The sequence below is a fragment of the Chaetura pelagica genome, unplaced genomic scaffold (genome assembly GCF_000747805.2).
Source record: "Chaetura pelagica isolate M959 unplaced genomic scaffold, ChaPel_1.0 scaffold169, whole genome shotgun sequence".
Classification (NCBI taxonomy): domain Eukaryota; kingdom Metazoa; phylum Chordata; class Aves; order Apodiformes; family Apodidae; genus Chaetura; species Chaetura pelagica.
Window position 1 is genome coordinate 16,998 of NW_009954616.1, and position 13,324 is coordinate 30,321.

The 13,324-nt window shown below is 37.7% G+C and overlaps 1 protein-coding gene across 1 annotated transcript; it reads left to right on the plus strand.

Moving 5' to 3' along the window:
* The first annotated feature begins 293 nt into the window (after window positions 1–293).
* Window positions 294–12,922, plus strand: TBCA (tubulin folding cofactor A). Its single transcript, XM_010005537.1, has 3 exons — window positions 294–545; window positions 9,635–9,721; window positions 12,631–12,922. Exons 1-3 carry the CDS (start codon window positions 459–461, stop codon window positions 12,709–12,711), a joined length of 255 nt encoding a protein of 84 aa, XP_010003839.1. The 5' UTR covers window positions 294–458; the 3' UTR covers window positions 12,712–12,922.
* The last annotated feature ends 402 nt before the right edge of the window (window positions 12,923–13,324 follow it).

Genomic DNA, 13,324 nt, shown 5'->3' on the forward strand with positions numbered 1-13,324 from the left:
AAGTGTTGTCTTTGCAGACATCTTGTTTGTTTTGGCCACCTATGACCTGAGGACTTTTTCTGAGATAGACAACTTTCTTCTCCGTACTCCTGTCTTTATTAGTAGTCATCTAGATCTATAAGGGAGCTTATGTGTTTCTTTAATGTATTTGAAATGAAGTACCGATATTTAGCATATTCTTTATGCATATTCTATCTGGATAAGCCCGCAAAGAATCCTTACAAATGTTTTTGTTTTAAGTTCTTCTAATGAGAACCACTGTCTATTACAGCTAAATGCACTTCTTAGATGCATTTTTTTGCAGTGGTTAAGAACCTTTTTTTATAAAACTGTATATTATTTTACAGGGCTGCAGCTTTCAGGAGCTTTTATGTTATCAGTGATGTAACTTTTTACTGTAATAGAATCAGATTAACACAATCACTTGGTTTAATTGCAGATTGGCAAAAGAAAAAGTTATGTATGAAAAGGAAGCAAAACAGCAAGAAGAAAAGATTGAAAAAATGAAAGCTGAAGCATGTGATGATTATGGAATTAAGAAGCAGGTAAAATATACTAAAGCTTATTTTATAAAATCCTTCTTTGCTTTCATGTAATCATAGTAAACCTCAAATAAAAGAATGTCCTATACCTTTTCCCAGACTCCTCTTATATAAATACCAGACTAAAATCCTGACAGTTATAAAAGTCATTATAAGCATTTGTAGAAACTTCTTTTACTCCAGAATTACTGCCTGTGGATTACTTAGGACTTGGTGTCAGGATGGCTGTCACTCACTATCTATGTATGAGGCCATCATGGACTCTTTCACAGGGATACCAGGAATCTGAAAGTACCTGGTCTGGATGCTTTTACGTAAGTGTGTCTGCTAGTTGCAAATGTTAAGTGAAGTGAGAATGCTTGATAGTTAATATGAAGAGAAACATTTAAACTTTTGAGTATACCATTATCCCTGTGGTAAAATCACAGGCCTCAAAGAGAGCACTGGGTATGCGGCTGCTGGAGTTTGTAGTGAAGTCACTGACTAGCAAGCTGCATGCTGTAGTTTCATCTGCTCAAGAGTATGATTTAGTGTCATTATTAGAATATGATTAAAGGACAGTGTCTGGAAACAGTTGATACATTCTAGCTTGGAAGGAGGAGTGTCAAGTTTCCTTCTCATTGAGAGAAGGCTTGTGTTTGGGAGACGTGTGTTTATTTTTTTACAGAAGGGTGGCACGTCTATGTTTAGCTGAGGCCTTTATATTCTTTCAACTAAATATGTTATATTTTAACTATGTTGTTGGGGTTTTTTTCCTCAAGCATTTTCCAGATGTTTTCTCTTGAATCTACACAGAAACTGAAACTGTTAATTAAAATTATTTTCATTTGTTCTGATAATTTAGTGGCCTTGTGCTGTAAAACCTAGCTTGCTGTTTTCCCACCTTGGTTTTTAAACAATGGAATACATTAAGCAAAGCTCTAATACAGAAATAAATGAAAAGAAGATCGGAGAAAGCCCCTTTAAAGCAAACTAAAACAACCTTCTATTAAGTTCAGATTTCAGTTCACGGATACATGCCCTGCCTTGCTTTTATTATGCCATGGGAAAGAAATAAAAATAAATAATTTGTATACAAATAACGAATTGTGTTTATAGAGCTGAGCTGTCTTATGCCTTACAAGAGACTGAGACTCTAAGATCCTACAAAATAATAGTCTTTCTGAAGATCTGCTGGTGCTAACAAGAACTAATGAATGCAATTCTCATTTTTAGTGTCCCCCATTCATCAGATTATTTGACTGCACTGTGGTATTTCTGCAGTGATCTGCAAGATACCACCAAAGTCAAAAAACAGCCGAGGCTGTGAACTTCTACTGTGAAACAAAACATTACACGCTACTTGAAGGTACCCTCAGAGACCAATGACAAAAGGCTTCACAGAGAACAGTCTCAATTCATTCAGAAATTGCCTAATACACTTTGAAAGCAATCAGTTCCTCCAACGACATCTTCACTTCTTGTTCTTTTAGTGTACTGTGCATTCAGGAAGTAATTGATATTTTAGATTATGAAGAATTTGGAGGGTCAGAAAGAATGCGCACACTACACTTTTCATACGATCAAATCTAATAGTCTAAAGAAAATTACATAATACCAGGAGAGTTTGCTCAGAACCATATTTTGGATACAGATAATACTTTTGAGATGCTCTTCAGAAAAGCACACATTTTAAGAATTGTTTTTAGTTACTAATCCCTAATCTGAATAACTGTATTTATTTAAAAATACGGTTGTAGTCTTTATTTCAGTAATGAAAATTAACATTTGGATGATGAGAACGAATTAAATAATTTCAGACTAAGCGAATAATTTTAACTATTATTTTAACTGAGGTATTGGCTAAACCCCATGTATATACAAATCAGTCCAGAGTTGAGGGAGGGATGCTTAAAAACCTTAAAAGCATTACTCACCTCTCATTTAGCTTTCTAGTTACAACTCTGCAGAATGCATGGTTTAACAGTACAGAAGTGACTATGGAAAATATTACTTTAAAATGAGTAATGCCATTCCTACAGTCTATGTAAGCTTTAGGGCATATAAGGATGGATTGGTCCCTTTGTAGAACAATATGGTTTGACACTGTATTTTCCTCCTAACTCCTTATGCAGGGGGGCAGCTTGTGGTTCCTATGAACTCAAGTGATCTCTAGCTGAGGCAGTGACCAGTAGGGGTTGTTTGCAGTTGTTAGGTACTAACTTTCACCTACACTGTCCAGAATTACTTATTTAAATGAGGAGCAGATTCAATACTCAAAAACAAGGACAGTTTTCTCATGATGCTGCTATACACTGACCAAGGTTATAATTTGAAGACCATGAGAAGATTCTTGCAGTAAACCAGGATAGTTTCCTTCCTCCCATCTGAGTGTGTGGAGGCCCAAGCATGCTTTATCTCATTGTCATGATAACCCAAAGTAGTTGGCTTCCCCCTTCATCTACCCCCATGTTTGCATGGCACCAACATGTCAACAGCACCTGCAGTACATCAGCAAATCCACTAATGACCAAAACAGGCCATTGCCTATGTATATGTTAATCAGCACAAGTTTTATTATCTGCCCCTACAGTGGTTTGTTTCCTCTGCGTGACCCCTGATCAGAGCTCTGCTGCATCAGGTCCTCATTGTGATTAGTATTGGTATCCCAGGGCTTCCACCATGGCAACACTGCTTCCAATAAAGCCAGAGCTTTTACTTACTGTCATGCCTGATGGGTTCACACCTGGTTTCCACATATATCACCATTGTCCTGGGTGCAGGTTATATTTGCAGTAGTTGCTGTGTCTCAGCTTGTGTACTTCACCTGAATCTGTGCTGGGTGAGAACTACCTGTGGTAGGTTGTATATCACAGGGAAGGAACTTCCAGCATTATGGGGCAAGGAAGCCCTTCCTTTTCCATTACTGATAGCTTATTTTTTAAAAACGTAAAAAACATACTATCTTGTGATTTTTTTTGTCTACAAAAGCCAGATAAGAAATGTAGAATTACGGGGAAAGCTTACAAACATTAATTTCTGCCATACTGGCAGAAAAAAACATAATAAATTAAGAACAGCATTTGGGGAAGAAAAAATACTATGGAAGAAAACTTTTTATCTCAAAATCACACGATCTTCAGCCATGAGACTTCTAGGGAAAATTATTAAGAACTTTAATAAAATACTAAATTGAAAACAGCCTTATTAAAGATATTTTATACAAAATGTATCAAGTTTGTAGAAATTCAGTAAACATATTGTAAGACTTTTTATGTATTCCACCAAGTGTAAACTCTGCACAGTTTCTTTTTAGTTCTCTATATAGAACCCTGACTCATAGCAGCAAGTAGTGCAACTGTACCTCCGTGAGCATTTTTCCGTAATTAAGCCTTCATTTTTACACAGATGTAAATGATTCTCAGTATATGAAGACTTCACATAGCTTCGTAATACTTCACCTGTAATAAAAACTTTTCACACTGAAATCACTCATGAGTGCAGACTAATGACAGGAACCAGCAGTTTTCTGTATTTCTGTGGTTGTTGATGTGCCTCATACATAAACATCCCTTCCCAGCTAATGCTTTTATCTTGATGCTGGTTGTTTGTGGAAAAAGCCTGAGGTATCTATCTAGCTTTTATTAACTGTCATATTTTTACTGATAGTATTTAGTTTTTAAAAGTTACCCTGTAGTTCTGAATTACTTCCCAAGAAATGTCATTCCCAGGTGAATTAAAATCCACTGAACTTAACGTAGTATTTGCATGCGAAAGAGTACATAAAGTAAGTCTTGCTAAGACACAGTTTTTTACAAGTATTAATAAAACCAGCAGTATTTATTTTGCTTTGTTGAGTGAAAGGTATCTCCTGAAAGAGCTACAAGAAAAACATTGGTAAACAATGTATGCTGGAAAATTATTTTGGAAGATGAGTGCTGCTAAGCTTGGTACTGAAGGAGTTCTTTCTGAAAGGAATGTGATACTGCTGTGTAACTTTTTCAGAAGCTCAGTTCACTTTTTACATTTTTAGCTCTTTCCATGCCCCACCTGATGGGTTCAAAAAGAGTTTAATTCTTCTTACCAATCAAGTACAGTAAGATTTGGTGAAACATACATTTTCACTTCAGTCTGATTATTTTCATAGTTTTTTAATTCTTCCCCACCACCCCCCAAAGAATAGCTGATCTCTGCTTAATAATCTGAACTATAGCTCTAGTTGCTTAGGTATAAATAAAAAATAGCTCCCATAAAAATTGTGTGAGGTTGGCAGAGAAAAAAATTGGCTATTTTTTCTGACAAGGTTGACCCCTGCTATTAGGAAAGCAAGTCGTTCTTTTGTTGGTGTTTTCTTTACACCACTCCCAAAGAAACCTCTTCATCCAGATGGTTACTGCCTTGTACCTGTTTATAAGGTGAGGTTTGCAGTTGTATCAACATTGATCTGTTCAGGTAGAATTTTGAGTTGCTGAAAGAAATGTGCTGCATGTTGATTAAATTAGTTTTCTATAATGGATAATTCCATTATCATCCTCTAACTTAAATTTTCAAGGAGCAGTATCTTCAGTTTATGATACAGCTTATTTAATTAAAAACTTTTTCAGGGGAGGACATAGAGCTTTCCTTCTCTCCTCTGAGAAGCAGCACCATTTTTTAGCTTCATGTGGTGTTCTCGCACCACACACCTGGTGCTGACAATGAAGGAAACCTGCCAGTTGCACATTAGTGGAAAACAGTCAGTGACAAGCTGTTTTCCAGAAAGGCCAGAGGAACTTTTCTGCCTTTTGTGTCCTGAAGTGATTTGCTTCAGAAGAAACAGGATTAGCCCTCACCTGAGAGGAGCTGCAAAGAAAGCTCATTTGAAATACTGAGGCATTATATCTAGAGGGATTTCTCCTCCTCCAGGTTTCTTGCTACAAATAGTATGAAGCCTATGGTTAATATATGGTGGTTTCAGTGCTTGAAATGCTCAAACACTATGGGAACAAAACCATGTTCTCCAATTCTTCAATGCAAGCTTCTCTTTGTGGTCCTTCAGAAGCATTGTCGTCAATGCATTTGACAACTCACCTGCAATGGAGTGCAGTGTGCTCTTGTCTCTTGCTTTTGTGGATAGTTCAAGCTTCTTTTGGGCCTCCTATGTGAAAATAAAACAAGTTGCTTCACATTAACTAGAACTAATAAAGCTTAGTTTCCTACAGTTTTTGTGTGAGATTTTGTTCCTGCTTTGTATTCATTTAATGCTGTATCTCCTCCGAGTTCCTGCCTTCTCTATGGCCAGCCTTCTACATCACCTGTGCTGTCCTACTCGGTATTTTCCTGCACCACCATCCTGGCCCAGCACATGGTGCTTTTATATCCTGTGGTAACCAGTGAGGTGAGCAGTAATACCATCCTGTGGATTTAAGGTACAAATACATTGATTAGCCAATCAGTAGGCTACAGCATGAGTGTTTATGTTACAATTTCTTCATTAGCGGGATGATTAATTTTGGAACTGTTTGGTGCTCCTGATACCTAGAGGTGGCCTTTTGCTTTTGGATCTCTGTCCTTCCATCACATATGGCTGCAATTAACCAATGGATTTCAAGTGTTGTACAAACTTTCTGATGAAAAGTAGTTCAAACCAGTAGCACTTTTCTTAACAAACTTAATTGCATGTATTTTCCTTCCTCCCAACTTTGAGTAGATCTCTACTGTTGTGATTATCTGTGCAGCAAAGGGCAGGTGATTATCAGGCAGTATTTAAAAGCATGAAAATATATATTAATGTGTGTATGTAATTCGTACATATATGACTCATTCATATTTATCAGGTTGGGTTTTTTTAGCCTGTCATGTCCTGTGTTTAGAAAACCACTGCTGTTACATAAAGCAATACTGTCACTATACCCTGTGACCCTGTAGTTCACTAGACTGTCCTTCTAAGATCAAGGAAAGACAGAGAGCCCTCTGGAGGTTTTCTTGTTGTTTTCAAATGATTTGTGTCTCTGCATAGCTCTCATCTCTTGGTTAGCTGTGGGTCAGCAGGGAAAAAAACCCTAGCAATAAAATCTGCTTCCATCTTTTTGAAGCAGATAAAACTCTTGTCTTCATTATAGACACAAAATTGCTTCCTGTTGCAGCACACCTGGTATTGACACTCAGATACAGTAATACTAATTTGTATTTCTGAATTGTCAGAAACTTGTTTCAATATGTTTGGGTGACCCAAAAAGTAAAGAATCTGCCTCATGTGAGCAGCTCTGATCTGCCTATAGTAGCTTTGGGCTTTCATTGTGAGACCTGTTAAAAATCAAAGTTGCTTATGTTTAAAGGTGAAAAAAGGTATTGCCTCCTCAGCTGCTTCTCAGAGTTGTGCTTGGCCTTTGTGCATATCTTGAACATGTACAGTAATTGTCTAATTTTAGTTATGGCGGCCTTCCACTTAAGCATCTGGTAGGTGGATCTATGTGTTTGCACCTGTTCTATCACTGCAATCTGGAATTTATGGAAAACAGATTTAAGGGTTTTGAAGGGTGCATTATGCCCACCAGTTCTTTGACATCTGATCCAATTAACAAAAAATCCACATCGCATTTAGTAAATAGGCTATTTGCAACCCAACAGTTAGAGAGCTGTATCCCATCTGAAGAAACGGCCTTCTTTCAAAAGATGCCAGACATCTACTCCTTTAGTAAAAACACCTTCAATCCTGAAGAACAACTGACTAGAAATGGGGTGGGTTGAAGAGATTTGTTTAACTGGCTTTCTCTAGTACACTTAAATGATGATGTCCCCTTTCTTTATAGCCACAAAAGCTCTTTTGGTCCTATGTGCAGTTATTGACAACAAATTCAATTTGCTTTTCCCTGAAGATATTTTTGTGCTTTATTGCTTTTGTCTTAACACTGCATCTTTTATTACTTCTGTTTGGCATTGTAATTCACAGAAACCTTGTAGATATTTATGGATCTTTGCAGAGTCAACTCATTTTCCTGTAATAACTTCCTTGTGACCTGCTTATAATTTAAACAACTCGAAGTTAGAAAATCTAGTAGAGTTTTGATGGAATTTGGACAGCAAACACTTTAAAAATTTCAGTCCTAAAGCTTGTGTAAGTATGTGAGCTTTTGTCTTGGGGGTTGGACTCAATGATCTTCAGAGGTCCCTTCCAACCCCTAATAATCTGTGACTTTGCTCTATTATGTATATTTGTAACAGTAAATGGTGTATCTGGCATTATCAGTATTAGCTGAAAAAAAAAATCTGTTTTTTGCAGAATATATCAAAGTTTGCATACATAGTTAGGTAACCAACTAATAATACTGGTTCCACAAAATTCCTGTTCTAGTCTCTTTTGCACCTACCAAATAGCTACCAGTATAGTTCCAGGACTTACTGTCCTGTTTTTTATCTATTACTGCATAACTGCAGGCAAATGTAAATAAAACTCAGGTACATCTTTAGATCTCAGTCAAATTCTGTTTTGAACAGAGTGATTGGTGTAGTTTTTCTTCTTTTGCTACAGCAGCCAGGACTACAGCTTACAGATTCTAGATTTATATGCCTTCCTAGATTACATATTGAGTGGCATGTATCAAGTAAGTTACTACTTTTCATATTATCTACCAGCTTTACAGTACAAAACTATTTAGCAGTGCTGGCCTAAGCAAGTCATTATTGCATATTCTCACTTCTCTCCATATTCTATATAGGATAAATTTTTACTGCATAAAGCAGAAGGCATCATCTTATGCAGTTCATGATGCACCTGATTCTGTGAAAGTTAGAAACCTTTATTTTATACATTCACTGCTGAAAGTATAATATGCAGAGTTTGTATTCTTATTTTAATAGAGTCCAGCACTGAATGCGTAAAATAAAGGGATACTATTGATAAGAACTAGAACTTGGGAGTGCCTAGCTTTTTAAAAAAAAAAACCAACAAAACAGACGTTTGTGACCCAACTTTCCTTCATTAAAGTAGACAGGTTTTGCCCTAGGTTTTTAGAAAGAAAACTAAAAATAACACTTTTAGCCCTTTCTCTCAAAAATTACTTGAACTACAAACTTAAATATATGACACTTAAAACCGTGGTGATAATGTCTTACTATATATGGCCTTCCTGTATGCATAAATACATTCTTTGTAATAGCTTGTCTTCACTTTTTCAATGACACTTCAGTACAGCAGCATTAATCCAGAAAGGAAAAGACAACATAGGAATGACAGAATGAAGTAAGCCATTTAAAGGAAATGTCTTCTGTTTCCAGTTATCCTGAATGCAGAAAAGGTTTCATATTTAAATATCTAACAGATTTTTATTTCTAAGTAGATTTAAGTTTGCACAACTTATCTACTCTGTGGCTGGATTTCAGATACAGAAATGTTCCATGAAATAAATGTTCCCCTGTTTAAATCTGAAGTTGTTTTGTGTAGGAGGAGGCAGGATGTTCAGATTCAGTGGGGTGCCAGTTCAGTAATTTTGTTCAAAGTGCATGGTGAGAATAATCTTTCTCCTAAAATGAAGCACAAGGATAAGTAATAACTTTTTATGCATGATAAGCATCAAAAATACGAGCCTGCTGGTCTTTGCTTTTCGTTTTTCTTTACTTTTGTCTTTCAGTCAGAGCCTCCTGCAGTGTGCACACAATGTGATCAATAACTCAATAACTTTTTTCATGCAGTAATTATCTCTATGTGGTATTATCTGAGCAGTGTTTTTCTTTATTACCCAAAAGATGCAGGAGATATTTATATAACCAGCTGATCCCATTTTGGATGAAGCTGCTTCACAACAGCAGGAGAAAGTTTGTTTTAAATAGCCTTTTTAACAAATGCTGTATGGAAGGCTTACCAGGCAGTACATTTTTTCTAAAGAAAAATTATACTAAATACTCTTTTGCACTTAAATAAAGCAAAAAGTAAATAGAAGTGTCCTATAAATTAAGAATTTTAAGCAATTATGCTAAATTAATTTTATTTTAATAAAAAAAAACTATTCAGAAAATAGGTTCAAGTGTTCTGAATGTCCTAGATGATGACTGAAATATTTTCAGAGTAAAGACTTACCTTAAAAATACTCATACTTGGAATATGTTCTCATTTCATTGGCTTCTTATTTTCACAGATCGAGATCTTGCAAGAGTCACGAATGATGATTCCAGACTGTCAGCGCAGATTAGAAGTTGCACATGCAGATCTTACTCAACTACTAGTAAGTACAGCCCCATAACCCACTGGTCATGAAGTTCTGCTGTTCCTTCATGAACTTGGATAAACTGGCTTTTGTGCAGTGCAATGGCAGCATATTAGAACTGGATTGAAGAATTACCTTTTATAGGTCCCAAGACTAGCATCCTATAACATACCAGTATTTCATTTTAGGTAAATGTCTTTGCAGACTTGGTCTTCAGTCCATGAAGACGTGTGTTAGAATGTTAGAAGCTGTCTTTAATGGAATGTACACCCATCATATACTTAAATACTGACGTGCCAGAATAGACTCTTTGAGTTCCTTTGCTAGTTGCATGATCATAAAAAATAGTTTACCTGCTTTGGTTGGTTTTCTAGATAGTGTAGATGTATATAATAGGCTTGCAGTGAACTGAAATAATCAAAATACTTTGCTTACTGCTTTCATTGTGCTATGGAAAAGAAACAAAGACAGCTGAATCCTTGGCAAGTACTGCTTTATGTTTTATTAGTGATATTTTAAGATATGAATACCTGCAAGAATAAGTAGTACCTCATACAAATAGAAATAAAACTATACTAAGTTTGGAACTTACGCTTATTTTAAAAGCTGTCTTTTCACCAAGAATTCAGCTACATATGTAAATGCTACTGTGAGGCTAAAAACCCATACCCTAAATTAAGCCCCAGACACATTTGATGGCTAAAATGCAAATCCCTGCTCAAAGGAAAGCCCAGGGTTTCTCATCCTCGGGCACTATGCTTCTACTGTTTTCAAAAATAAATGCTCACCACCTGACAGGATTTAGGTCCCTTTTGTAATTCAGCTAGCTACTTGACAGTGCACTGGTTTAGATTTCAGTGGTATGCAGAAGTGGTGCCATTGAAACCTACAGTGTGTACAAACTCAAAACTAGGAATGGGGGGAGTTACTATTATCAAAAAACTGGAAGTCTTCTTTTGTTGCTCAGCACACATTCGATACTTGTATTAAAGTCAAATGTACAGAAGTATGTTTTTTAATGGTAAATCTGCTTAAGCTTTTTCCTAACTTGTTTTGAGGTCTGTTGTAACTGGTTCCAGTTATGCTGTCTCTTCATTTTAAGCGTTTAACAGAATAAAACAAAGCTATGCATACAGGTCAGATCTCCTTACACATGACAGCTATTATCTTGGACCTTAAGCAGGAGAAAATAAATTGCCTGTGCTTTGAGTCATGTAGAACTAGTGTGTTCCATGATGACACATACCTAGTTTCACAGAATGGTTTGGGTTGGACGGGATCTTTACAGTTCATCTAGTCCAACCCCCTCCAGTGAGCAGGGATATCTTCAACTAGACCAGGCTGCTCAGAGCCCAATTCAACCTGACCTTGAATGTTTACAGAGATGGGGCATCCATCACCTCTCTGGGCAACCTGTTGCAGTGTTTCATCACTCACATTGCAAAACATTTCTACCTTATATCTAGTCTGAATCTACCCTCATTTAGTTTAAAACCATTACTCATCTTTCCATTGCTTCAGGCCCTACTAAAAAGTTTGTTCTCATCTTAGTTATGAGCCTCCTTTAATTATTGAAAGGCTGCAATAAGGTCTCCCTGGAGCCTTCTCCAAGCTGAACAACCCTAGCTCTCTCAAACATTCCTCATAGCAGAGGAGTTCCAACTCTCTGATCACTTCTGTGGCCCTCTTCTGGACCTGCCCCAACAGGTCTACATCCTTCTTGTGCCAAAGACTCCAGAGCTGGACACGGTATTCCAGGTGGGGTCTCACCAGAGCTGGGTAGGAGAGAATCGCACCCCCTTGACCTGATGGCCAAGCTTCTTTTGATGCATTCCAGGACAAAGTTTTCTTTCTGGGCTGTAAGTCCACATTGCCTGCTCATGTCCAGCTTTTCATATACCAGTAGTCCCATGTCCTTCTCCACAGGGCTGCCCTCAATCCCTTCATCCCCCAGCCTGTATTGATAATGAGGGTTGCCCTGACCCAGATGCAGGACCTTGCACTTGGCTTCACTGAAACTCATGGAGTTCACATGGGCCCACTTCTCAAGCTTGTCCATGTTCCTCTGCATGGCATCCTGTCCCTCAGGCATGTCAACTGCACCACTCAGCTTCGTGTTACCTGCAAACTCACTGAGGGTTCACTTGATCCCACTGTCTATGTCACTGATGAAGGGATTAAGCAGCACTGGTCCCAGTACAGACCCCCGAGAGACACCACTTGTCACCTACCTCCATATGGACATTGAGCCATTGACCACTACCCTCTGAATACAACCATCCAACCAGTTCCTCTCCAGTCAAACACTGTCATCACTCCATGATAGAAGTCCACTAGGTTTGTCAGGCAGGACTTGCCCTTGTTGAAGCCAAACTGGCTGTCTCAAATCATCTCCCTGCCCTCCATGTGCCTTAGCGTGGCTTCCAGGATTTGTTGCATTATCTTCCCAGGCACAGAGGCAAGGCTGACAGGCAGGTAGTTCCCAGGGTCCTCCTTTCTACCTTTTTTAAAATGCAATGTGTCCCTTTTTCCAGTCACATGGGACTTCTCCTGACTACCATGACTTTTCAGATATCATGGAGAGTGGCTTGACAACTAAATTAGCCAATTCCTTCCGGACTCTGGGACGCATCTTTTCAGGTCCCACAGACTTCTGTATGTTTGCATTCCTCAGATGGTCACAAACTTTATCTTCTCTTACAGTGGGAGGGAACTTGCTCCCCTAGTCCCTGTCTTCACTCAAGAGTCCATCCACTCAAGAGGTGTGGGAAGAGAGGTTGCTAGTGAGGACTAAGGCAAAAAAGTGGTTGGATACCTCAGCCTTCTCATCTGTTGTTACTGGGTTTTTTTTTCCATAGCTGTCTTCCTAAATAGAACCCCTTAGCAATTATTTTCACAGTACTCAAAAATTTTGTTTTGTATTCCAGGAGAATGAAAAAGAATTGGAAGAAGCTGAAGAGTATAAAGAAGCACGTTCCATACTGGAGTCAGTGAAGCTGGAAGCCTAGAAGTTTTTCACTACTCTCTTTATATTCATTCGCACTGGGTCCATTCCACAGTTTCATTTGACTATGGCTCTGTTAGTCTTGTTGATTTGCTGAAGTTCCCTTTATGCAAACTGGCCTTTCTCTAACTGCAAGATGCATCAAATAAAGGATGTTCTGAAACATCTGTGTGTTCCATATTCAGGCAATATAGAGAAACATTTCTAGTTCACCTTAATTACAAAAAGACAGTAAAACTTATTTAACATAAGTGTAATGGCTAATATACAGTGTTTAATCTGAACAATTCAGGCTGAGAAACCAAGTTGAGCTATGTAAGGAATCTGCAGGACCAATAAATACTTTGGAATGAAACAGAATCATAGAATGGGTTGGAAGAGACCTTAAAGATTCATGTAATTCTGACCCTCCTGCCATGAGCTTTGGAAGCACCTTATGTTTGAAACAATTTCAAGCCATTATAGCATAATGATCAGTACTGAAAGAGAAAATGGACTAAATGACCCTTCAAAGTCACCCATCATTTTTCTGTGATGCAGTTTATCTGTAATTGTATCAAGTATGCACTCCTTGTTTATCTATGAGCCCAAGACAGAATTAAGAGCTGATTCCAAAT

Bases quoted from the DNA above. Each gene is read 5' to 3' on its own strand.
- TBCA (XM_010005537.1), top strand. From the start codon at position 459: ATGTATGAAAAGGAAGCAAAACAGCAAGAAGAAAAGATTGAAAAAATG. The intron at 546-9,634 runs GTAAAATATACT...TTATTTTCACAG, and splicing joins ATTATGGAATTAAGAAGCAG to ATCGAGATCTTGCAAGAGTC. The intron at 9,722-12,630 runs GTAAGTACAGCC...TTTGTATTCCAG, and splicing joins CAGATCTTACTCAACTACTA to GAGAATGAAAAAGAATTGGA.